Source organism: Idiotropiscis lumnitzeri, chromosome 5, assembly GCF_059441095.1.
Source record: "Idiotropiscis lumnitzeri isolate Australia: NSW breed Sydney's pygmy pipehorse chromosome 5, RoL_Ilum_1.0, whole genome shotgun sequence".
Lineage (NCBI taxonomy): Eukaryota > Metazoa > Chordata > Actinopteri > Syngnathiformes > Syngnathidae > Idiotropiscis > Idiotropiscis lumnitzeri.
This window is the reverse complement of record NC_142395.1, coordinates 16,766,228-16,791,688: the sequence shown is the minus strand read 5'-3', so window position 1 is coordinate 16,791,688 and position 25,461 is coordinate 16,766,228. Positions and strand designations below refer to the sequence as shown.

Sequence of the window (25,461 nt, the reverse complement as noted above, 5' to 3'; positions counted from 1 at the left end):
CAACTCCCATCGTCCCTTGCGCCGCAGTGGGGAACATGGCGCCCGTCTCGCGGACAAAAGGCGAATCTGTCTGACGATGGGCTGAAGCCAAAATACTATCCAGTGAAGACGTTTTTAAGGAGTAAATCAACACAATATAAGTTACCCGGCTCCATTGAGACCATTTTAAGACCGCATGTTACAACTAAAATCTGTGGAGGACTGTCTACTGGAATAAGCAAGGTAAGTTTCGAGCCACAGCTGTCTTTAAAACGCTCTCATTAGCCCGCTTGATTACCTTGTCAAAGTGAGGTGCCGAATCCCCCTTTAAACACCGCGTTGTTTTGCCCAGATGTTGAGACACAATCCCCCAAATTGATACATCGTAGTCTCCCTCGGTTAAAAATTATAACCTCTCTGATTCGGCATTTTTGCAAGCCACCTCGCTGCTGTGATTTATACGCACCGCTCATCGCCTTCGGGTATAAAACATATGGAGACGATCACTGGCGGTTAGTTGTAGAGTGTACCAAGCAGAACTAAATCAGCTGTTTTTTTTTTTCAAGGGGCTTTGATGTGTGTGATGGAAAAGTTCAAAACACAGCACTGTTCTTCAACATGGTGAAACTATTGTTAGGCAGTTTGAACCAACTGTCAATGTTTGTTACAACTCCGCGGGAGGAGTTTTTCAAATAATACAATAAAAATAATAATCATATTCTTAACGTTAAAAGAATACATTTAAAATAATTATCATACACTTAACGTTAGCTGCCAATGCTCAATCAAATGGGTCAAGTTGGGTGCCAGAAAATGAGGGCATCAAAAAGTCAATTTATTTCAATAATTTGTTTCAAAAAGTGAAACTTGTTTATCTTAGTTGATTACCTCTAAAGTGAATTATTTAAAGCCTTTATTTGGTTCAATTTTAATGATGATGTGGCCGAAAGATGCCCACAAAAAAATTAATAAAAATCCATGGCTAGGAAAATTTTCTGTGGCAATTTTAGAAGCATTTTCAATCTACTAACAGGCATTGGTAGTCCAGTGGTAGGATTTTTGCCTGCCATGTGGGATGCCCGGGTTCCATTCCCGGCCAATGCATGCCTTATATCGTCCATGTATGCGGGAATCCTAGTGATCCATAATCTAAATCCTTGCGACCCCGCCTTATTATGAAAGTTTAATATTCGTGCGGCCCGCGAATTTGATATGACTGGCACTTTACACTGTAGTTATAAAGCTTTAATTACAGTGTAATTAAAGCTTTATAACTACAGAAGTAGGCCTACTCATCCCAGAACTATGGTTTATGCTTAGGATCTCTGCTATTTGACAAGATTTTGATTTGATTGACAGGAGACCCATGCGCGAACAGGATGTGCGGTCTGACGGAGCTTTGCATCAGCACGAGCACAGACGGGACTAATTATAAAATGTAGGATTACCTGGTCACAGTGGATAAAATTGAACCGCGGATTATTGTTGGGCACATCTTCAGCTTTTAAACGAGGATAGGATTGTAATTTTTTTTTTACGTTTTAGTAGGGATTTGATTGATGAATGTTCCACTCATGTTCAGGACAATTCAAGTTCAGAAGAAGATTAAAGAACTGTTAATACAGACATTTGACTCATTATTATAATTATTATTATTATTATTATTTATTACTGATTAATTTTCTTATTAATTCCTTATTTATTTTCTTATTAATTCCTTATTTATTTATAAATCTTATTTTGTGGTTAAAAATAAAAATAAAGACATTTGAGAAGATTAGATTATTTTATATTTTTTTCTTGCGGAAAACCTGATGCGGCCCAGCCTCACCCATAGTCTGCCTCTAGTGGCCCCCAGGTAAATTTAGTTTGAGACCCCTGATCTAAATGATCACTTTCCCGCTGTCAAAAAAAAAACGTTTGCGTTCCCACATACTCCTTCCATCAAGTACTACTATACATACTCCCTAAAAATACATTCAATCGGTAATTTAATGCTGGCATTGATTAAGAAACACAAAGCCAGTGCCATACTTTAAAGTCTGCAAGCCCCCACTGTGTAAAAAACCTTTGACAATGTCGATGCCATACATCTTCACACGCCTTCAACGCCTTCTTAAAGGTCAAAAGCCATGAGCGATGCAACAAATAAAGCAATGAGCCAACTAATCCTGTCAGCGGTGGATATTATGTGAAACTGTGACACACAATTCTGCAAAGAAGCATCACAGGGATCAGTTTTAAACAAGCAAGCCAACTATTTTCACTCATTATTGTCTTAAAAACACAGAGACATTAAATAGTGGTGACAATTGCGCCACCCAGCTTCTGCAGAAAGAGGAAACTGAATTAGTTTTGCCACACATCAGCAACACTTCGCAAACAAAAGTTGCGTTCAATGGCGGCGGTGTATTTGTCTTTATATCTGTTTTTAAGCTATTTTCAGCACCTTAAATTTGCTAAAATTGCCTAAAAATTACAGACGAAGTGGGACACACTACTAGTATCGATATGTGGAAAAAAATAGTTTGACCATATTTAGATATACAAGAATTCTGTGAATCCAGCCTTGCTTACCAGCGAAAAAACCCCTCAATATTGTATAAAAAAGACAAGAAAAGTTGACATCAGAAGAGTTACGACGAGTGTCTGTTTTCCGGATGTGTAGAAACAAACTTTAAATGCAAAATAAAACTTTTTTTTTTTATGTTGCCAAATTGTAATTTTTTTTTTTACAATTTAAGACATTTTTGCTAATTTCTGACCATTTTAAACCTTTTTTTTGTCTACTTCACTGTATTTCCCCGTTTCAGTCATTTCATACCTTTTCACAAACTTGCACCACTTCCTCTACTATTTTTCCTCAAACGATTCAACACATTTTCAAAATGGGCGTACTGCACACAGCCATAAAATTGAGGCCAAGACAGATGAAAAATGTATTGCTCCGTTATCTTGTAGAATGTTCCAGCATTGTGAGGAGCCTCGCTTCACCATCGAGCAGATTGACCTCCTCCAGAGGCTCAGGAGGACGGGCATCGGCCAGGCTGATCTTCTCCACGCTCTGGACACCTTGGACCACCTGGACCGTCCCCACGGACGCACCTCCAACCACCAGCCGTCTACCTACGCCGCCCCGCCTTCGTCTTCCACCGCCGCCACTCAAACGGTCTTCTCCAACAGCCACATATCGCCGAGTAGCTTTGATGTAAACTTGCCTGTAGCCATGGCAACGGTAGCTCAGACCAACGGGAAGATGTCGCCGCTGACCAGGTTTCCTCTAGTGGGCGGCGGCATGGTAGGCTTCGCCTTTGAGGCGGGCGACGACGACGTGGATGTCGATGAGAAAGTGGATGACTTGATGAGGTAGGGGTTCGGGTTTTGAATTGGGTTTTACAATGACTCCTAGCTCCGTTTTTTTTTAAATTTTTTTTTCAAGAATTAGGGACCAAGTCCTGACGAGAATGTTAAAGAGTAATGGGCACCTGCCTAAAAAAAATAATAATAATGATAATTGCCGATATCAATATAACACCAAACTATGATCCTCAAATACTTGAAAATTTGCAAAGGGTTACTGCTCAGTATTAAGAAACGACAACGGGAAAAACAAAAGTTGTGCGCCTGCTTGTAGGAGAGACAGCGGCGTCATGAAGGAGGAGATCAAGTCCTTCCTGGCCAGCAGACGCATTTCTCAGGCTGTGGTCGCCCAGGTGACGGGTGCGTGTCGCCTAAAAAGTCCTCCTCCTTCTTCCTTTAACTAGCAGCTCACCTGTATTTGTCGTCGCGCAGGAATTAGTCAGAGTCGCATCTCCCACTGGTTGCTGCAACAAGGCTCCGACCTCAGCGAGCAGAAGAAACGTGCCTTCTTCAGATGGTATCAGCTGGAGAAGAGCAGCCCTGGTCAGAGCACACCTGTCTGTCTGTCTTCAATTCTGTTTGACTCTCTAGGACCGAGATAGTCAAACAGAAATTAGACGAGCACCTAGATTCTAGGTATGGCACTGTCTGTCGGCAGTGCCATGAAAAAGTGTCGGCCCTCTTCTCAAAATCTTTTTTTTTTTTTTTTTGTGCATAGTTTGCTTAAGAAATGACACAGCATTTCAGTTTGATTCAATTCTGGTCTTAGACTTGGCAACTCGATGGTGTCTTTATCTGTCTTTGTCTTTATATCGGATTCTATCTATCTATCTGTCCATCGATTGTTACATTTCTCTCTGACTGTCTATCTCTTCATCTCTGGCTTTTGAAAAAAACACAGAATTTACTTCTGGCTCACTGTTCATCATTTCTTTGTGTATTTGTTGGAGAAGACGACTTAAGAGTAAAAGTGTCCATGTGCGTGGCCCATCAGGTGCCACGCTGGCCATGCATAGCGCCCCGCTGACTCTGGAGGATGTGGTGATGGACTGGCACCAGGCCCCGCCCACATTTGCCCCCTCTCCGGGGGGATTTCGCCTGCGCCGGGGGAACAGATTCACCTGGAGGAAAGAATGTCTGGCCGTCATGGAGAGGTAACATTTACACGACTGATATATTAGCTAGTGACAGGACTCCTTTTTTCATGTGCGTGCGTGTGTGCGTGCAGCTACTTTAGTGACAATCAATATCCCGACGAGGCGAGGAGAGAGGAGATCTCCATGGCCTGCAACGCCATCATTCAAAAACCAGGTGGGTCCAGATGTCGAACTGATCTCCTCATGTTCCTTGGCATCCCAAAAGACAAGTGAGCGCTTGCCGTGTGTGTTTTTCAGGAAAAAAGCTTCTGGACTTTGAGAAGGTGACATCTTTGAAGGTGTACAACTGGTTCGCCAACCGCCGCAAGGACATCAAGAGACGCGCCAACATCGGTATTGTCTTCCTCTGTTGCCCGCCATTTTTTATTTATTTATTTATTTCAGATGTTCATAAGCTGTGAGGAGTGTGTGTTTTCTCGAAGAAGCAGCCATCTTGGAGAGCCACAGCATCGACGTCCAGAGTCCTGGCGCTCAGTCCAATGGTGACGAGGCAGACGGCAACGACGAGCAGGTACAAAGGGACATTCTGTTTTTCATGACAATATTTTTGGATCCGTCCAATCAATTTATAGTTTTTTTTTGTTTTTTTTTTGGTATTTTTCTCCAGAAATTACACTCTTCTGCGTCCTGATTGGCTAAAATGAAGATTTTAATTTATTTATTTGTGTATTACAAATTACTGGTCAGATTTTAATCAGAGATGGTCCCTAAAATTACTTTTGATGCTGATTTTCCTATTTTTCTCTAGCACATCAGGTTGTTTAGTTCTTTTCATTTTTTTGTTTTTAAGTTTGACCTCTAAAAGTTTGCGCAATAAGCATTTTACCATGCATTGTAATTTAAAGCAATGACTTTCAAAAAGAAAAATCCACCTGTTGCTGAACCTCATCCTTATTTCATAAATCTTGCTAAATATATTGCTAGATTGCATGTCATATTATTAGGGCCTGAGCAGTTTTTGTAGTTGTTATTATTATTTTTATTATTATTATTGTCCTATGTGCAAGTATCCTGAGGGTTGACAGGGCCTGCAGTGCTCCACTGAAAGAAGTTTTTGTGCAATTTATTCAATTTTATTTCATCAAGTGGTTGTACGAAATAAAATCATGTGGAGCCAGAAAAAGATTTTATGTAGATAAATCTGCTTAAAACAATAATAATTAAATTGAGTGAATCCAACACATTTTATTCAGTATTATTATTATTATTCCAAAAACCTGATGTGCTAGTGATTTCTTTTTTATTATTATGTTTTTTATTATTTTATGTAATATAGTTGAACAATGCATTCTCTGAAAATGTCTTCTTCATCTTCTTTCCTCGCCAGCCTCTCGTGAAGCACGTAATAACTCCATCTTATTACTTCCCGAGCAGGTGCCTACGCTGTTGCCCAGCTGGATGGCCGCCCTGAGTCGAGGGGGTACGTCTGGGCCGAGGGGCTGCTCCCTGACCGGTCGCGCGCCCGCGTCAGGGCGTCGGCAATCCTGGTCGCCGCCTTCGCCCCTTCGGGACGAGCAGAGTATGGAGAAGGCGGCTATCGATGGAGCGGACGGAGTAGGCTTAACTTTGGCCGATGACATCAAAACAGAGGTGATAGATGACGACTGAACGGAGGTGACGTCAACGTGTTCGTATGCAAATATTTGAGCAAAAGCCCGAATACCTCCCACCATCAACCTGCTCTACTACACTCCACTTTCTGCTGATTAGCTCGTCACACTGTGATCACAACGGTGCAGCCTCATAATTCGATCCATACATGGAAGCATTTTTTAATGTTGCAATTTAGTCTTGTATAATTCCACACCATAAATGTTTAAAAAAAAAAAAAGAGGAAAAAAAAATGCGGTTGCATCATGTGGCCTGACAAATCGATGAACAAAATAAGAAGAGTTATTGGCACTTACGGTAATAACAAAAAAACTCTGAGATAACAATTTCTGAGCTGTGTGGCATCCGTAAAACGCAACAATGACAAGCCTTTGTTTGTGTCAATAACGATGATAATTCGCTTTTATGTCATAAAAAATACGTATACCTCTATATACTGTACATGTATACATATAAATATATCCTACATAATATAAACTGTGAGTGTGCAATTTTATCTGTTTTTTTTTTTAATTCTACAAAAACGTTTCTCCTCCCAGAAACAAAAGTTAGCTTCTGTTGACAGAAGCCAAAGTATTAGCTTTTCAAATGGAATGTTTTCATTGAGACACATCAAATGTGTGGAGTCACTTCAAAATGTTTTATTTTCTGCCTTACTTGGTGTTTAAAACACATTTTGTCATTTCTTTGTTTATAACGGTGCTTTTTTAATTCCACACCACGGTCACATGTAGCAACTTAAACTATGTTCGTAAAACTGATGACATAGAGCCATTGTAGAGGTTTGATCGAGTGCGGGGTTTCACTATTTCACTCGTTGGCGTATTTCAACATTTTTACTAATTGGAATTATTCACGTTTGAATAATTTTAACAATCCGCCATGAATTTGCGTTCAAGTGCCTTCTGTTGTCGGTGTTGTTGCTGTAAAGACAACTTCTTTGATGGCTCGGAAACGTCCAAATTCTTGAACCACGACCGCAAATACCTCAACTTTCTTTTGATTTCATTGGACCTGGAATCCACGACCATAAGGTCAGAGGGTGGTGTATTCATTAAAGCTGGGACGTCGGGGATTTCGGGAAAAATGGCCGATCCCAGTCAAACCGAAATGGGAGAAGATGAGACAGCTTGCATCCACGAAAAGCTCGTAATTAGAATGGGGGCAGAGACGGATGTTTTTCAATGCCAAGGTGACACAACAACTCATTAAAGGGGAGCTGCTTTAAAACCCTACTTTGAAACACAAATCCTATTTTGAAACCCTAACCCCGCTTTGAAACTTATGTTTTAAACCCTAATTTGAAGCCCTAACCTGATTTTGAATGCTCACTTTAAAACCCTAACTGTACTTAGAAACCCTACTTCAAAACACTAACTCAATTTTGAAACCTAGATTTTAACCCCTAACCCTAATTTGAAGGCCTAACCCGATTTTGAAAGCTTACTTTGAAACACTGACTCTATTTTGAAATCCTAACCCTACTTTGAAACCCTACTTCGAAAGCTCGATTTTAAACCCTAAACCTAATTTGAAGCCCTAACCCGATTTTGAAAGCTTACTTTGAAACCCTAATCCCACTTTGAAACCCTACTTTTAAACACTGACTATTTTGAAACCCAAACCCTACTTTGAAACCCTAACCCCATTTTGAAACCATACTTTGAAACCCTAACTGTACTTGGAAACCCTACTTCGAAAGCTAGATTTTAAACCCTAAACCTAATTTGAAGCCCTAACCCGATTTTGAAAGCTTACTTTGAAACCCTAACCCTACTTTGAAACCATAATCTTACTTTGAAACCCTAACTCTACTTTGAAAAAAAAAGCTTTAACTCTTCTTTTCCTTTGATGCTGGCTAAACTAAGGTCGTTTTTATTGCCCTAATAATGGGTTAGAGTCCATATTTTTAAATGTCTCTCAAGTGTAAAAAGAATCCCTTCATCATAGTTGTTTTGATTGTCTTAAGAAGCGTATTGGCCGCAAACCCCCCCCCCCCTCCAAATTCCTTTATGGTCTTAAATTTCTAACTTCCCAGTTTTCCTGAACACACCACCCATCCCTCATCCCTTTCGGTAAGCCACCAATATCTTAAACAGGCGTTATAAACACACACATGCTACGCACACACATGACTTGTGTACGCCCCTGTACCTCGCCTGCCATCCTTTCAAAGGGAAATGTAGCTCATTATTAACTTCCAAGCTGTAAATTTATGAATGATGAAGATGGCGGTAAAGGGAAGCGTGACCGTAAAATGAAATGGGTTGAGCAGTTACTTCTGTTCAATTGACTTTTACTTGCTCTGGGAAAATCTTCAAGACAAAGATGATGTGTGATTTTTGTATGAACGCGAATCTGAAAGTAAAAGGCAATATGGCGCTAGATGTCGTTTTCATCATATTTCTTGTTTTAAGATGGAGTGCCTTGTTTGGATCCTCAAATGTTGTGTAGAAAACGACACACAACTAATTGTACTGCCTTTTTTTGTCATCAGTTGCATAAGTTCGATTCGTTCTATTTTTTACAGTTTGTATGGACTATTGTTTTTACAAGGTAATTAAAGCTTATCACAGTAAACCAGTAGACCTTGTGTGTTTTATATCATACATACATCATGTATATCTTTATTATTCATAGTTAGTTTTTTCTTCTAAAAGGCATTTCTACGAGCCTTTTTTAAAAATACATTATGAAAGTTTTAGCCCGCAGGCCTTTTCTAAAAACAGCTGAGCAGTGATGGGGAGAATTGGGCGGGTTACAAGTTACCTGTTACAAAATAATGTCTTGTAAAAAAAAATAAAAAAAAGTAATGTAATGTGATCACTTTTGTATTACTCTACTACCAAATATGCCAATGAAGACAAAGATACAAATAAATATTGCTTCAATATATATCTGTTACAGTGGAACACCGTCATTTGCGAGGGACTGGGCCTGCCTGTAATATCCCAAATTTGTGTTCAACTGACGCCATTGAAATGCATGTATAGACAGATGCAAGTTAATTGGAATGTTGCTTAAAGCCCGTATTGTGGTAAAAGGCGCGAGTGTGTGCGCACGTAGCAAATGTTTTTGTCAGGGTTCGTTCAAGGTCGCATCCATTCGTCAACAGTTTTCAATGATTGCAAAACAAAATTTGGTTCAAAATTTCATAGGAAGGGATGCTATTTTTAGACTGTCCTTGAAGATGAAGATAACAAATTATAGAGATGATTCATCCCATGAGGTAAAGTAGATTTTTCTCGCTAATAAAGTTATGTGTGAAATGGGATAAAGGACAAATTTTGCTTGTTTGCGATTTTTACGTTTCTCAGATCCATAAATATACAACTGAAAATAAGTTCCTTCGGGCTCAGGAAACGACCAATCATGGTTCAGCTTGAAAATGTCACGACAGACTCAGAAAACAAGCGAGCTGCAATTGGTTGTTGCCTGAGGCGAGAGCAACTGCCATGACATTTTTGCAACAGCGAGTGGCAAAATGGCTGCACCCATAGTTGTATTGCTTTTAATAAATCATAAAATTGAGCAAACATTTGTAATCCTTTAATACATATAAAAATAAGGTTCAAATATCATTACATAATACATTTACTAGTTGATTCAGTAATTCACAAAAAACTCAAGATTTTTCATTTTTCTTTATTTTCTTAGCAGATTACAGTTCAAATGATACAAATAAAAAAAACATGATAGATGTTTTTTTTCATATAATACACATTCTCTCTTTGGATTGCAGCATAGTGACAGAAAACAATTAAATTAATAGGCAATCAAAACAAACAAACAAAAAAAAATTAAACATCTGCGCTCAACAGCTTTCTATATCTCCAGACACAGGTGCACATGCACACAAATGAGCAAGAAACATGATTGCTAATGTTTTGTCATATTGATATGAAACGTGAGTTGCTGCAGTATTAATGTCAAATCATATCCATCCCTTAGTAAGAACAGAAAAACAAAGATTGTATTGCTTAGTTGCGTTTGTTAACAACACAACATCAACACTTAAATAAAATAAATACAAGCGAAATGAAAATTTTGGGCTCCCCACAATAGTTAGACAACACCTTCCAATGTGGGAAGAGCATGAATTGGTTCAAGGAATGGCCACCAATGTTTTGTTGAGCCGCCTGCTGTCAAATGCGATGACATCACAAACAGAAATGTTAAAAGTCAGCAATATTGTCTTGCAAGTATGCATGAAGTGGGGGAAAGGAAAGAAAAAAAGACTTGTGCAAATGTTGATATAAGAGTGCCAGAGACTCCAAATGAATTTTCCTATTTTTGTGCACACTAGAAAAATTATCACAGAATTTTGTTTCTTTTTCTCCTAAACCGGCAGCTTTAATTGACATTTTTGTAATACTCTGAAGTGTATAACTTTGTTCTCACAGAATTCACATTTTATCACAAAAAGATGACAATGTTAACATGCTTTTTTTTTTAAACCATAAATATTTCAACTGTCCTCAAAGTACAATAAAAAAATTTACAACAATCTTTACTCATATTCTTCTTAAATGGTTCTCAATTAAAATTTTTTTGTATTACATTTTTCTCCAAATGTTGCAATTTTAATTAATTTTTAAAAACAACTATGCCCACAATTTCAATCTGATAATATAAAATTATAAATCAGTCCTCGCAGAACTGTGAAAAAAAGTTTTAGTGTTTAGTTTTCCTCATAAAATTGTAATTTTTATCCCCTATGGCATTTCTTTGGTGACTTAGTAATGTCACTGGAAAAATGCGTTACTTTTTTACTTAACTTCAAGACTTTAACATTTTTTTTCTCGTAACATAGATTTGTTTTTTTCAGTACTTTATTTTTCCATGAAATTTTACTACTTATCTCTTCATTTCTGCTTGTTTTTCTTTCTTGTGATATTAGGTCCGACTTTATTCTTGTGCAGGACGAGCATGTAAATGTTTTGGGGCTTTTGCTAACAGGTCAACTTGAATTTTTCTGTGTTGTTAAAAGGCCGTGCCAGCCATCTATGGCCCACATGCCTTATGTTCCCCACCCTTAGTAGAAAAGGCAGACTTGGCTTTCAATGAAGACGACAATGATTTCTCGTGTGATTTTTTTTTTTTACCCCCTTCTTAGGTCCATTTGAGGTCTTTTTTCTTTTTTTTTTAACCTTCATAGACCCAACCCGCATGAATGCACACACACCTACTCACACACATTTATTTCCCCATCCCCTTTGAGTCATAATTTAATAAAACCACTTTCGACTTGTCCATCAAACACCTGCTCTAACAACCAACCTAATATCACATTGAGCCCTTTCATTACCATCATTACCTTTTTTTCCCCCTCATGATTGCGCCAGTTCAGTAACAAGAGAATAGTAAGATTACAACTTTATTCTAATTTATATAAAAAAAAAAAAAATTATTCTTAATTTAAAATTTTGCACTCCAACTTTTAACCTTTACTTCTAAAATTTAACGTCATTTGTGTAACAATCCAACTGTCTAAATAATGCCACTTGTAATACAACTGAATTTGCAAGAAGGTACAACTTTTTTTCCTCAGAATTACGTTATGCTTCTGCAATTGCATTTTTTTTGCTTTGTAATATGACTTTAATCACATAAATGCAGAACTTTATCTTCATCACGTTACGTTTGTTCTCTCCGAGTGAGTATATTTTTATGCTAAAAACCCTTCTTTTACTATGACTCTCCATGTGGAATTTAGTGTAAATTTTTCTTCATGTAAATATCCTCATACGGCTTCATTCTCAGAATTGAAGTTGTTCTAGTAAAGCTACACTTTTTTTCTTTTTAAATTTGCTACATATTCTCGCTATATCGATTTACTGTCATCGACACAGATTGAGCTCCCTGATGAACTTTATTCTCACACAACTGCAATTTATGACATCTTCTAAATTTCAAAATTGGCATGTTTTACTCATGTCATACAAAATGTATTGTGAAATTGCAATCCGAATTTTTTTTTAAATACATTTTGTGATTTTTGTGGGCGGAGGTCAAATTCAATTGACACCTTTTTGTCATAAAAACACCTCTTGTAAAATTGCTACATTTACATGTTTCCTCATTTTAGGCTTGTGAAATAGTAATTCTTGCAACATTTTGTTGTCATGTTTTTTCCTCATTGTGTGCCAAAAATAATTATCTTAAGAAAAAAAAATTAGGTGGCTGGTGGGTCGTGGTTGCTATTCAAATATCAACATTCCGTCTTCTTTGCAAAAGTCACTTGACAAAGTGCCTCATTCATCCTCCATTTGAAAGAAAAGACAACTGTTGTAATGTGAGTGTCGATCGACTACAACTAGATGGGAGTTACTCTGGAGTGTTAATAGCAGCGATTATTCAAGGAAATCATTTGTGCAATTTAAAAATATATTTTTTTTAAATGACAGTAAAGAAAAGAAGGTTTCATGAAATGTTTGTGCCACAGAGGCATACGTGTACGTTTAAACAAAAATAAACTAAACGTGATATGTCTCATAACACGCAAAAAATGTTATTTTATTATTAATATTATTATTAGGGCCACACTGAGCTGAAAATATAGTCTGATAATACCAAAAAATAGTAATAACTTCAGTAGAAATGCATTTAAATGTCACAAGAATAGTCATACATAAAATAAGTCAATTAAGTCACAACTATCCAAAGCCATAAATTCATTTGTAACTTGTAACTTTCATGATTTTCTTCGCACAAATGAACAAAATTTGTTTCATTTTTTTTAAACCGTATACACCCTTTTCTCATTAATTGACAACTTTGTTTCTATAAAAATTACATTAAACATTCTGGCAGTTGTATCGCTTTATTCTCCGAAAAAGATTTTGTCATGTTAGTCATAAGTTTATTTTTTTTTATCTAATTTGAGACGACTCTCTCAAAGTTTTTCTTCAGTTTATGCTCATAAAAGGAAACATTTTTGCTCGTCATTTTGACTTTGTACTCGCGAACAATCTGCTTTTTCTCCATTTGTCTAGCATAACTGTAAATGTGTTTAATTTTTGTATATTTACATGAAATGTTATGCAACTTGATTTTTTGTTTTTTAAACAAATGCACAGTCTCACAAAGTTAAAAATGACCTCCCCTAAAAAAAGTTGTACAACTTTTCGTGAGTGGACTAATTTTTTTGACCCTTTAAAATGCCAATGTTTAACTATGTGCATTTCTCATCTTCAGTGTGGCCCTAATAATCCTCCTGTGCATTTACACAGACTGCAGATTTTGCATTTGTATTAACGTCATTTGAACAATTTACTGACCCGTCGCAGTGACGAGTCATGACAAAAAAATAAAAAAATCCGTTAAAAGTATACACGGCACGGGCTTGGCTTAGTGTCGGATTGGCCATTTCCTATGATATCTCCGGGAATGTACATTAAGAGATCCATGCCATCTTGCTTTTTTCTTCTTCTCTACAACAATATAAGGCAGGAAGCTTCCCCGCCTAAATAAATCTTTTTCAAAATAAGATGCACTTAACTCAACCAACACGACAGGCCCCGCGCATCATTCTTGACGTCAACACGGAGCTAAAAAGCTGACTTATTGCACAACAACGGCAAAGAATGCACCCACCCGCTCGCCCGTTTGCTTGCTCACTGTCGCCCCCTCGCGGTCCCTGAGACCGGCGGCCTCTCACGCAGACCGAGAAACAGCGAGAGGAATTGTGGGTAGAGACGCCAAAATGGCTAAAAAGCTAAACAAAAAGCTCTTATCTTCTCCTGGTATAAAACACTCGGCCAAAACTGGAGGTTTAAGCTTTCCTCCCTCCGAGACGACTTGTGCGGGTCGCTGTTCTCAGCTGCTCCAAGACTTGCGGTTGTCTCCTCTGAGGACGGGAACGCGGGTGCCGTCGCCGACGGCATTTGGGACCTCCGGGGCGCCGCGCCGGCTGTCACGGCAGCTCAGGCGTTCCGGCCGAACCAGGACGCCGTGCGCGGGCCGACATCGGAAGTAGCGGTGGCCGCCCACGCATCCGTCGTGTTTACCTGAAAAGAAGGAGGAACGAGGTTACGCTCGGGTCCCGTTACCAGTCCAGCGACATACAAAATCACATGTTTTTTTTACGCTTGTGTCATTACTTCTACTGAATTTACAAACATTTTTCTTCATATACTTTTAGCATCCTGAATTAATTTTCTCTACATAGTTTAAATGAAAAATAATGATCCTCAAAAACTTTTGGCTTGAATGCCATCATTTTTTGACAATTACCTGATACTGTTCCTGTAAAAGATTTTTCCCCCCTCATAGTTAATTATTTTCATTCATTTGCATTTTTTTAAGACATTACAACAATCCTTTTTCTTGTATGACTTTAATCTAACAATTTTATGATTTTTTTCTCCCCTATTTGATTCTTTTATTGACATGGTATGATTAAATGTTTTAACTCCCCACCACCCCACACACTTCTATGATTATCTTTAATGCACAACTTTCATTAACAACTTTAATTTCACTATTTTACAACCTTCATTTTCTGACTTTTTTCCCCATCACCGCAATAGGGACGGACGTACTTTATGAATTTACTAAATCTCCATATAAACCCACCCATGAAATTGGATGAATTGTTCTCAGAAATTCCCAATTTATTTCATGGTAATTTTAAGACTTATTTTTCCTTGCTTCCTCACAGATTTTTCCTGGTAATTTTAGAACAAACCTTGTTAGCTGACTTCACAAAGCCCAAAGTTTTAGTTTTTTCTCCCCCACATAATTTTCCGATTTGTACAATTTTTCAATCAATAATTTCATGACTTGAGGCCAGACATTTTCTGACTGGAATTCTGCTTCGTGTCACGACTGCGCCATTTGAGATCACCTGTGGGGGAGTCCAGATCCACGCCCACCCACACGCCGTCAGCAAAGTGTGTGGTGCCCACGTAGCGCACGGTTCCCGTCTTGCCGCTCCCGACCGCCACGTGGGCGCCGTCCGTCAGCCAGTCTGGCACAGCCGAGTCATCAAGCGGCTTCTGTTCAGAGAGGAAGTGGCGTGCGGTCACGCCGTCGTGATTGGCGGCGAGCGCGGCGTCGAGGAGGAGGGAGGAGGACGACGAGGACGAGGAGGAGGGTTGCAGGACGTCGGATAGGGTTGCCGTGGAGACGCTGGCCGAGAAGTAGCCACTGGACGATTGGCTGAGCGGGCTGAGGGGGGCGCTGTCATGCGGGTCATGCACGGGAAGAGGAGGGGCGTCGACCGGGTCGGACCGCCGCTCTCTGGCCGGCGCTCGCGGGGCGGCCTAGCGACGACCGCCGGGGCGGATCAGACAAAACCAGCGTCAGATTCGTAATTGACACCCCTTTTTTCTTGTAAATGCAAAAAACTCACGAAAATGTTAATAGTTTTCTTGGAATAATTATTCCAGTAAAATTACTTTTGTAATTTTATGAATTATAGTGTATATTTTATCTCAGAAATGAGTAACTCATTCTCAAGAACTAAAAAACAAAAATCCTGAAATGACTATTTTTGCTTTTTCTCATATTACAAACACTCACAAATTAAGTTTTCATCTTGTAATATTAAATTTGCCTTGTAAATTCACTGTGTTCTTTTCCGCAATATGATGACTTTTTTTTTTAAATACCACTTCAGTCTTAACATTTTAGCTCTTCAATGTAAGCATTTTTTCCTTGTAATTTTATGAGTTCTTTTTTAATTTACATTGCACAACAATCCATGCAAATTTACAAATGAGCAAAAAAATTGATATTTTCCTTTAATTCTTAGTGACAACTTTTTCCTCATAAATTTATTTTTTCACAAATTTACATTCATTTTGTGATATTTTCCTTAATTTTCGAACATTAAAAAAACTACTACAATTTAAGATTAATCTCTGAAAAAATCTATTCTCTTGTAATTTTCTGACTTTGTTCTCATTCTACATCCTTTTGTTTGTAATACAACAATTATTTGGGTAAATTCTATGATTTAAAATGTAGTTTTAAAAAAAAAAAAAATTCTGAATTATCACCCATCCATCCATCCATATTCTGTACCGCTTCTCCTCTCAAGGGTCGCGGGGGTGCTGGAGCCTATCCCAGCTATCTTCGGGCAGCAGGCGGGGGACACCCTGAACTGGTTGCCAGCCAATTGCAGGGCACACAGAGACGAACAACCATCCGCGCTCACACTCATACCTAGGGGCAATTTAGAGTGTTCAATCGGCCTACAATGCATGTTTTTGGAATGTGGGAGGAAACCGGAGTACCCGGAGGAAACCCACGCAAGCACGGGGAGAACATGCAAACTCCACACAGGATGGCCGGAGCCGGGATCGAACCCACGCCCGATGCGGTCTCTCACTGTGGGGCCATCGTGCTAACCAGTCGGCCACCGTGCCGCCTCAGAATTATCAATATTCCTGAAATTACATTTTTTTCTAGTAATTGCACTACTGCTTTCAATTATGAGCCACGGGAATTACTTGCTTATGCTAAATCAGCAGCAATAAGGGACATGAGCTAGCCTATTGCAAGGGGAAAAGAAAAACAGCGCAGGAGCAGAGTTAAGTTTAAGAAGCTTAATAAAAAATAAACAACTAAGAGCCAAATTTAAACAGAATTAGAGTGTGATGAGGCAAAATAAGACAAGTAGTGCATCCTTACCATGTCCACCTTGATTTTACTGTCATCGCCCCCTGGTGGCGACATGATGCGCGGCAAGTGCTGCTGGACGGACAACACAAACGAAGCAAAAGCAAATGTCACGTTGGCAGACTCGAGCAGAGCCTCACAGGTGAATGTTTTTGTTGTTGTTTTGTTAACTTATGCCCCATTTTTGACTGAAAAGGGCAACTTTTCTTTTTGCAGTTTATGTGCTCGGACCAAAGTCGTATGGCATTCTAGTGCAGAGGAACTACATTCATTTAGACTGGCCATAGAAAAAAGCAGTGCTATGCCATCATTAGCTTTTGCCAGTCAAGTTCAGTTCCTGTCAATCGCGAGGGAACACTGGACTCCTAAATGTCATAGGACATTTCCAAAATCCTCTAAAAACAGAGGATTTTTGTTTTTAGCTATTCAAGAAAAAAAATATTAATGCTTAAAAGAATGAAGTATTTTTGCAGTGATAAAAATGTGTATAATTTTATGAGAATAAATTTATATTTCTACAATAAAGTCGTACTATGATATTAGTCATAGCTGTCATTTTAATTGGCCCAATTGGTTTAAGATGTTAGTTTTATTGACTCGGTTTCCTTTAGTAGGTATGAGCTTTTTTTAAAAACAACAAAAAAACATTTCTTTCAAATCATTTTGCACACTATTAATTTGGAGCTTGTAAAAAAGGTTGAGAATGGCAAGTCTCTGGGAGGAGGAGAGAGCGCAGAGGCCATCTTTGCCCACCTGCTGGCCATGCGGCGACGGCCTCAGCTCCTTCTTGTCATCACGTGCCGGAAACAAAGACTTGAGTAGTTTGGGCATCTGCGGAACCAACGCCTTCACTGAAAGATAAGAGGCAGCAAGTCCTGAACGACCTGAGGGGGGGGAGGCGGAAAAGGAGGAAGAAACAGGAGGCAAGGAAGCGAGGAGGCACAGGAGATGTGAAAGGTTAGCAGAGAAGTTGAAGAACATGGCAATAAGATAATGGGAAAAAATGCATTGCGATCCATCCAATTGTTGATTGTGAATTGAATGTGATTGAGGAAAAGCAACATCATCATTCACCAACACAAAATGAAATCCAACACCAAAGAGTGTGCAATTCTAAACTTGAACCGTGACCATGTGAGATATTGGAAGGTCAAGCTTTTTGTTGACATTTGCTCCAAATAGAAGAATGAGCAGCCTCAATAGGGGTTGTTGGAGGTCAAAGAGGAAAAAGAAGAAGAACATGGAAAAGAAGACGAGAAAAATTAGATGAAAAGGTTTGAATTGGAAGAAGATAAGTTGAAGGCGGCAAGAGGGGAAGCTGGTGGGAGGGAAGAGGAAGGTGAGAAAAGGTGATGAATAGGAGAGGAGCAAAGTGAAGAAAAGGTTTGAAAAAAGGAAGATTTAACAAGGTGAAAGTGAGATAAAGAGGGAAATGAGAAGTAAAGAAAGAAATGAAAAAGAAGCTGAAAGAAGGTGGGGGGGAATGAAAGCAAAGAGGGCGGAAACGTTCATGGAAGATGATGAGAAAGACGAAAGTAAGAAGGTCAGAATAACAGATAACAGTGAGAACAGATGTTCTGATTTGCAGAAAAATAAGAGGAGGATTGTTTTAAGGACTATGTGTCATTTGTCAGGATAATTAAGGCCTTCACGTTGTTAAAAAAAAAACAAAAAAAAAACAACACTCATCATCAGAAGCAGCAGTTGCAGAAGAAGCCGAAGCCAAAGAAAAATGCTGGCGTGGTGGTGGCGGTTTACCTTGCTCAGGCTCCTGGTTGTGCGGTGATGTGATGGCGGCCGAGGAGGGTTGTGATGGCGGCGGTTGCTGCGTCGACGATGGCAGTGAGGGACAGTAGGTGGAGGGAGAGGACGCCGGGCGGGGGAGCGTGCGATGGTACGCAGATGGCATGAAGATGTCCTGCTGACTCTCCCAGCGACCCTGAACGACAGACAAGCAAGCACGCATGCAAGGTAACGTCATCAATCACGGGAATTCACTTTCCTCCTATAGGAACATTTGATTTGTTTTGAAATATCAAACGCTTTCTCTCACAATATTTAGATTGTGCAGGTCTATCGTGTGCATGTGTTACCTTGTCCTCCAGCAGGCAGGTGGTGGACAAGTCTTGTCTACTTCCAGACAGCTGTGGATGGACAAAAGCATCAGTTTGCGGCCTCTAGCAAGTGTCCAACTAGACTGATAAATGTACTTTTGTATATCTAAATATTTTTTTTTCATAAAATGATAACTTTTCTTGTAAACTTACAACTTTTTTACCGACTTATTTTTTTACTGGTGAATTTACAATTCCTTCCCCAAATCTAAATTTTTTTTTTCTTGTATTATATGACTGTTCGAGTAAATCAGTCACCCCTCCCCCTTGTTAGTTTAACTTGTCAAAAAGGAATGTCATTTTTTCTCAGAAATATCCTGGAAAAAAACTTCATAACTGTATGGTTATCCTTGACATCTACGAAAAAAAATGCATATTTTGGCCTTTGGGACGGCCTGACATCCAAGACGAATGGTTTAAAATTGTTGCTTTCCTGGAGCTTCATTTACCTCACATTACGTTTCCTCACGACACAGACATCAATGCGGCGGTTGTTTTCACATTTTACCCTGTTCACAGATGGAGAACTGAGACTCCGCCGACTGCTTCTTCCTCTGGCAGCGAGCTGCTCCTTCACTGTCACCTCCTTGAACGCACAACACAAGTGTCAGATTAGCTGCTTATGAAAACCATCAACACCTATCTTTTTTTTTTCTAAACCTATCCTGTTTCCTCTGCTTAGCCATTTATTATGGCGGCTCTCTTACTGAGTTTGATTGGAGAAATCAAGTTCTGTTCATTAATCAAGGCTAATGCAGTAGTAAGGTTGTAAATAAGATATTATCTATACAAATATCTACTGGAGTGATTTAAGGTAGCAAGCAAGTTTGAATCTGAAAAATATGGTAGCTCCAGTGTGTACCTGTCTGAGTCGGTCCAGGGTGAGGATGTTCTCTAGACTGAGGACACTGCGCAAATACTTCTCGATGGCGGCTTCGTCATCGGCCGACTCGCTGCTGTGAGCGCTGGCGGCAAGGCGAGCCAACATCTCCCTGTCCTCGGATCCAGGGGCATCCTGATGAGTGGAGGGGGGCATGTAATTATTTTCCCAGAAACTCCAGAGAATGCTTAGCTTGGAGATCCGCTAAATGATTTGCAATACATGATTATGTCGTGTCATTCACAGATGGAAGCGTGGAAAAAAAAACATTGGTACTTTATTCAAGCTCAAAAGCATATTTTTAAAGTAAATAAAGGTGTCTTCTCCCCAAAACATTTTTAAAATTAATTTGTTAAATTGACTTAAATTCAGGACCTCTCTAAAAATATCTGAATTTGAATGTCACATGTCTTGTGACAATATTTCTCTCTCGATAAAAGATGACTTTTCAATTCTTGTGGCCATTTAGTCAGACAGGTGGTAATGTTTGTATGGTATGTTAATAATTTTTGCCACTGCCAGAATTATGTTGTTTTTTTCACTTCTGGACTGGAAAAGTTTTAGAACTTGTGTTAGATTATGCCTTTTTGGCACATAAGTAGATAGGTGCCTTTCTGTCACTGTGGCCTTTTCTCCTGGCTTGGCATCTTCCTTTCCATCTGTGCCCTCGCACACATATGTAGTTGGAACCAGTTAAGATTGTAGAGACATACATTGTCACATGGATACTGCAGAGCCACCCTCCTGTGTGGGGGCAGCTCAGGGAGTATAAAAAAACAAGATACATTTTGGACCTCCAGTAACTGGCAGAAAAAGATTTCATGACCATGCTTCAAGTTTTCAGTCTTTCATGAAATAGTTCAAGTGTGAATATGCCGTTGCGAGCATGAAAAATAAAAGGACCCGGTGGAGGGTTCCCACAGAGCCTTTCAATTGGTGCCATGACCCGGATTTCAACTGACGTTACTGCGCTTTACTGGTTCATAGCCTTACCCCTGGGATGTTGGAGACCACCTCAAATGTGACGCCGCATCCAGGGATGGTGCTGCGCGTGGACATCCTCCTGAGGAAGTTATGGGCAAAGCCCTGGCGTCCGGGATTGACATTAACGCAGATTCTCTTCCTCAGCACCAGCTGCATGTCGGCCGGGTGGCTGAGCTGCACCACCACACGCACGGTGAGGTACACCCGACTGTCAGGCCAAGCTCCCCCGCGGCTCAGCTGCGGACACTCGTGGACGGTGGAGTCCCACGAGGCCTCTGCCTTCACCTGGGAACCAGACAAAGCCCGATTTAAGGTAGAGTGAACAGCTGGGTGTGAATTTTTGGTGATAGTCGGAAAGGCCGTAGGGGCACACTGGCAGCCACGCTTCGTCAGCCGAACATTAGGCAACTATGGAAACGTATGTAAATTGGCCGCGACCAGAGCGTGAATGCGCAACTGTTTAAATAATGTTTGCATTGTGAGCGCTTTGAGTGACCAGTGCACAGAAAGGCGCCATAAAAATCTGATGCAATGACTCAGACAGAAATGAGTCAAGATACATTCCTGTCTCATTTTATTTACCTCGCCGTCGTAGTGTTTGACGATCTGCAGATCAAAAAAGTCATCCTCGTCTTCGCCACTCAGTGTGGCGTCCCAGCCTCCCGCATCGGGAACCTCAAACTGGTCCTGGGAGCTCAGGTCGTCTGCTGGATACACAAATATGACATATGTATAAATGACGGCAGCTAATTGCCTTTAGAATCATAAACACAAACAACATTAGGTACACCTAACCTGTTCATACTATTGGATTCATGTTAATGAACTGTATACAAAACGTGCGGGATAGGAACTGACATACGTTTGAGGTTGAGGAAGAGAACTGGAATGTGAGTCTCCATGCCAGGAAGTGGAACCCTGTGGACAAACACACAAGTTCAACCACATGAACATCAGCATTCACAAACTTATCTTTTAGCACAAACTTTCGAGAACTTGGATAAGATAGACAATAAAGGTTTGCTATTTAGTGTCGCCCATCCGTCAAAGATATTTCATTTTAACTGGTGCTCAATTGGGCAAATTCCTGAGTCACCGTCCGTCACCAAGGTAAAGGAAGGAATCCCTTTTTGTTTAATTTTGTACACGTGCAAGTGAAATTTTTCATGCATTCCGTTATGATATAGTCGTGTCATTATATTGTATCGACAAGGAAAAACTGGTGTCAGTTATTTTTTTCTTACTACCAGAAGTACTACTACTATGCTGCATTTGAGGGTTGCGTTTACAATCATTAAACTTTGATAGCATTCCACGTTCATATTAGATGGAGGTGGATTAGAATGTCGGCATCTAACTTCTTCCATTTCTCAAAACAGCTCCTTCTGATTGGGGCACTCATTCGGCCAAATGGCCTAACAGGACTCCGTCAATGAACATGCCCAGGAATTAGACCGCTTCAAAACAAACTGCTGACTTCCTGTTGAATCCGGGCATATTTCCTTAAAACCTTCTTGTGTGACCCGTTATGATAGACATGTCCATCCAATTTTCTAACTTTCCAGACGGTTCAACTAAGTGACTTTTGGGGTGGTCATGTGTTTCTTAGGCACTTAAAAAAATAAAACAAATAGCCAACATACCATTCCGCAGGTGCTCCAGGAATACCACTGCCTGCAGAGGGCACCATAACGGCATTCCGTTCTTCCGTCAGTGTCAAGCGCCATTCCAGCAGCTGAGCCTCCCTCTCCACATCATCCTCTGTTTTTTCTACATAAACACACAACGCTTAACACCAAAAATACACACATGTAACGGCCTCATCTTGTGTGCGGCCGTGACCTACCTGCTTTGCTGACCAGACTCTGCAAGTGCTGGTCCAAATACTCTTGCCTCTTGGTGAGCGCCGCCAACCACTGATGCCGCAAACGTTCCAGGTCTCTCTCCTGCGTGAGGAAAAGGATAATAAACTCTCAGCACGCTGTATATTTGCGGGTCACAATTGGCCAATTCGCTTCCGCATTTTGGGAGCATAGTTTGTGGTCCATTTACGATTTGAACACTTAATATCAGCAATTCTAAACAATTTTAACAATTACTCTCATTGTTTTGCTATTTGCAGCCCCTATAACTGTTTTCCACCTGATAACTGTCCATTTCATCTCCCTCAGGGCCGTTGATGGTACTTGTGATCTCGACACAGCCCACCGACACAGCCAGGACGATTTCCGATATGAGCGGCATGGTGCCTGAGTCCTGAACAGAGCGCACGTCCACCTGGATTCTCCTCGCCTGACCCTGGGGAAATAAGAAGCTAGGTCAGGATGACTTTACTTTGTGACTGATTCTACGGGGTCACAACAGGAGGGGGTTTTTCATCCGTACTTGTCGAAGCTGAAAAATACCACCGGTGTTGACGTCTCGGGCGGGAATGACTTCAACTGGGACAAAGTCGCCGTTCTCATTAATCTCCAGGATTTGGATCCAGAGTTCCAGCCGGCGCATTACCTCACTCCACCTGCAGGACAAAAACAAACACATCTGGATGTTCAATTGCAGTAACAAAGTGGAATAACGACATATATAACTCACAAAAAGTGACAAATAATCTATTTGGCTTTTGAGGAATGTTTCAGTGTGAACATAAATGCATCACAACCTTTACAGGTGAACTTAATATCCTTCCAAGGCTCCAGACGAATCATATTAACTATAACTAAACTAATTATTCACATTGGCAATATTTTTTTATTGCTACTGTAACATTAATTGTGGTGGCCCCTGAAAGGAAAAAAAAACTGCACCTGTCTCGAAGCGTGCGTGTCTTGGCCTGGATGATGCTGAGGTCCCACAAGGCCGGGTTCCTGCCCGTGTCAGCCTGCCTGTGTCCAAAGACCTCGATGGCCACGGCCCCTTCGGTCAAGTATTCGATGAAATCCTCCGACACGGACACGGCCAGCTCCTTGCAGCTGTCGAACACCACCATGCAGTGTGGGTCCTTGGTGCTGGGCGACGACGACGAGGGGTCCACCTCGGGGGCCACGATGATGGGCTCGGGCTGGTCCCAGAAGGAGTATTGGCAGAAGACGAAATTGGACAGATACTGGGGGAGACCAGTGGCCTGCAGGATTTTAATCTGGAGAAAGAAAAAAAACCGATGATGTTGATTAAGGAACGTTATTGACACAGAGGAACTGGCATGTGGTATCGGCATTTCTTACCATACAGACAAATTTGCGGTCCTGAATTTCCGAATCCGGGTTGTTGTCAGGATCGTCTCCTCCAGCGATGTTGTCCTCCAGAACACCCCCAACTCTCACCACCTCCACATGGAGACGGCCAGCCACCTGACAACGACAACAAACAACCATTATGTTTGTTGAAAAACATCAGTCTGTGAATATGGCACTAAACTAAAAATGGGTCCAAGTTTTATGTTTTTGTCGATATACCGCAAGAATCAACAATTCTATGACAACTGACATGCTGTTTTTTTTTTTTATTGCTAAGCTGAAATCAGCCATTTTTTAAGGGATGCCTGTGATTGTATTGTTGATTGCACTGCACAGGCAGCACTACATTACCAAACTGGATTTGTGCATGTGGTACATGTAGCAGACATATTGTCACTTATGTCGCTTATTATCTTTGATTGGCTTTTGACTTGGACATGACAACTGCTTCTTTGTCCTCCAACGACATCATGAAAGTGGAAGATCTCTCCAATAGTAGCTACGAAGTCATGGCCAGAGAAACATGGTGTGATTATGTAAATCTGTCAACCTATGATGTCACAATCTGGCAACATTCGGAAATGATCAGGTACAAAAATGGGTGGCTTTGTTTTGTTGTAAAATTCTGTAATGACAGCTTATTGACTGAAGCTAGATTTAAAAAAACAAACAAACAAAAAAAAACTTAACTCAGTGACTCCTTACCTCTCCCTTCTGGTTGATGATGGGCACAGCATACTGCAGCTTGACGTCATAGAAAAGGCAGGACAGGAAGACGTTGGCCACGCCGATCAGGCTGTGGTTTTCTTGCTCATCGAAGAAGGGGTCGGCCCGGCGGAAGTACGAGCGCATCCCCTGGACGGGACGAAGAAGAGATTGTGGGAACAATGTTAAACCGCCCCTGGTTCTCGACGTCAAGTTTGAACCACTAATTTACCGGATTGTCGTTGTCGTTAAGTTGATAGTCCTGCCACTCCTGGTAGAGCTCCCTCATGTCTACCAGGCGGTTTTCAGTCTTTTCTAAGCTCCAGATTTGCTTGCCGCGGCAGCGTCGTCGCAACTGAATGGCAGGTTCGCTGAGCACAGCATCCCTCTGCTCACACAAATACATACAGTGATGACGGGATGTAGCCTGAATGCAGGGAATGGGCGATTATATTTACTGCATTAATTCTAGCCTATTTGTGAGGATGGTTTTCAATTATTTTTTTTTGCGGCTCCTCTAATTCACAGCACATCCCTTAAATATGTGAGGTTGAGTTTGAGGATCAAGACCTTGCGGTTGGCATTGAGGTTGTCTGAGGGGATCTGTAGGGTGACTCGGTACTCAGTGTGACGTTCCAGCTCATCGGCGATGAAGCAGGCCTCCTGCACCAGGAGGTTGGCTCTCACTATTTGCTCCCGCAGTCGCCTCAAGCTCCTCACCAACACAGCCTCCCTGCAGGTAAACATTAGGAGCTTAAGTACAACGAGAACTGAGTTTAGCAGGCTAAATGCAGTACAGTTCAGTAGGGTTT

The 25,461-nt window shown here is 40.6% G+C and overlaps 2 protein-coding genes and 1 non-coding gene across 9 annotated transcripts in view; 2 read left to right on the top strand and 1 right to left on the bottom strand.

The window, feature by feature from the left end:
- The first annotated feature begins 21 nt into the window (after positions 1-21).
- Positions 22-7,743, top strand: LOC148337077 (homeobox-containing protein 1-like). 2 transcript variants are annotated; one of them, XM_088297165.1, is made up of 9 exons: positions 22-222; positions 2,941-3,345; positions 3,614-3,699; positions 3,772-3,882; positions 4,334-4,493; positions 4,568-4,650; positions 4,734-4,829; positions 4,922-5,007; positions 5,871-7,743. In XM_088297165.1, exons 2-9 carry the CDS (start codon positions 2,942-2,944, stop codon positions 6,102-6,104), a joined length of 1,260 nt encoding a protein of 419 aa, XP_088153291.1. In that variant the 5' UTR covers positions 22-222; position 2,941; the 3' UTR covers positions 6,105-7,743. The 2 variants fall into 2 exon arrangements, with proteins under 2 accessions (XP_088153291.1, XP_088153290.1); XM_088297164.1 differs by having other exon boundaries at positions 4,919-5,007.
- On the top strand, positions 1,013-1,083 carry trnag-gcc (transfer RNA glycine (anticodon GCC)). The gene has a single exon. It is a non-coding gene; the product is annotated as a tRNA-Gly (tRNA).
- Positions 7,744-9,732: 1,989 nt separating the features above from the next.
- kif13ba (kinesin family member 13Ba) overlaps positions 9,733-25,461 on the bottom strand; it is a 41,068-nt gene continuing 25,339 nt past the window's right edge. Inside the window, exons 18-37 of one of the 6 annotated variants that reach the window (XM_088295765.1) lie at positions 25,220-25,382; positions 24,882-25,037; positions 24,650-24,799; positions 23,933-24,058; positions 23,516-23,847; positions 23,097-23,229; positions 22,854-23,009; positions 22,558-22,657; positions 22,355-22,481; positions 21,574-21,629; positions 21,294-21,418; positions 20,721-20,996; positions 19,710-19,862; positions 19,356-19,433; positions 18,827-18,877; positions 18,492-18,672; positions 17,487-17,617; positions 16,746-16,808; positions 14,956-15,373; positions 9,733-14,116 (exon numbers count right to left, since the gene is read on the bottom strand). In XM_088295765.1, the coding sequence (XP_088151891.1) occupies positions 13,926-14,116; positions 14,956-15,373; positions 16,746-16,808; positions 17,487-17,617; positions 18,492-18,672; positions 18,827-18,877; positions 19,356-19,433; positions 19,710-19,862; positions 20,721-20,996; positions 21,294-21,418; positions 21,574-21,629; positions 22,355-22,481; positions 22,558-22,657; positions 22,854-23,009; positions 23,097-23,229; positions 23,516-23,847; positions 23,933-24,058; positions 24,650-24,799; positions 24,882-25,037; positions 25,220-25,382 (3,166 nt within the window). In that variant the 3' untranslated portion in view covers positions 9,733-13,925. The remainder of the gene's footprint in view (positions 14,117-14,955; positions 15,374-16,745; positions 16,809-17,486; positions 17,618-18,491; positions 18,673-18,826; positions 18,878-19,355; positions 19,434-19,709; positions 19,863-20,720; positions 20,997-21,293; positions 21,419-21,573; positions 21,630-22,354; positions 22,482-22,557; positions 22,658-22,853; positions 23,010-23,096; positions 23,230-23,515; positions 23,848-23,932; positions 24,059-24,649; positions 24,800-24,881; positions 25,038-25,219; positions 25,383-25,461) is intronic. The other 5 variants (XM_088295768.1, XM_088295770.1, XM_088295769.1 and 2 more) reach the window with 5 other exon arrangements.

What these genes read in the sequence shown, in the direction of transcription:
- LOC148337077 (XM_088297164.1), top strand. Translation starts at nt 2,942, where the DNA reads ATGTTCCAGCATTGTGAGGAGCCTCGCTTCACCATCGAGCAGATTGAC. An exon ending in TGTCTGGCCGTCATGGAGAG is followed by an intron (nt 4,494 to 4,567) that starts GTAACATTTACA and finishes GTGTGCGTGCAG; the next exon opens with CTACTTTAGTGACAATCAAT. An exon ending in CAAGAGACGCGCCAACATCG is followed by an intron (nt 4,830 to 4,918) that starts GTATTGTCTTCC and finishes GTTTTCTCGAAG; the next exon opens with AAGCAGCCATCTTGGAGAGC.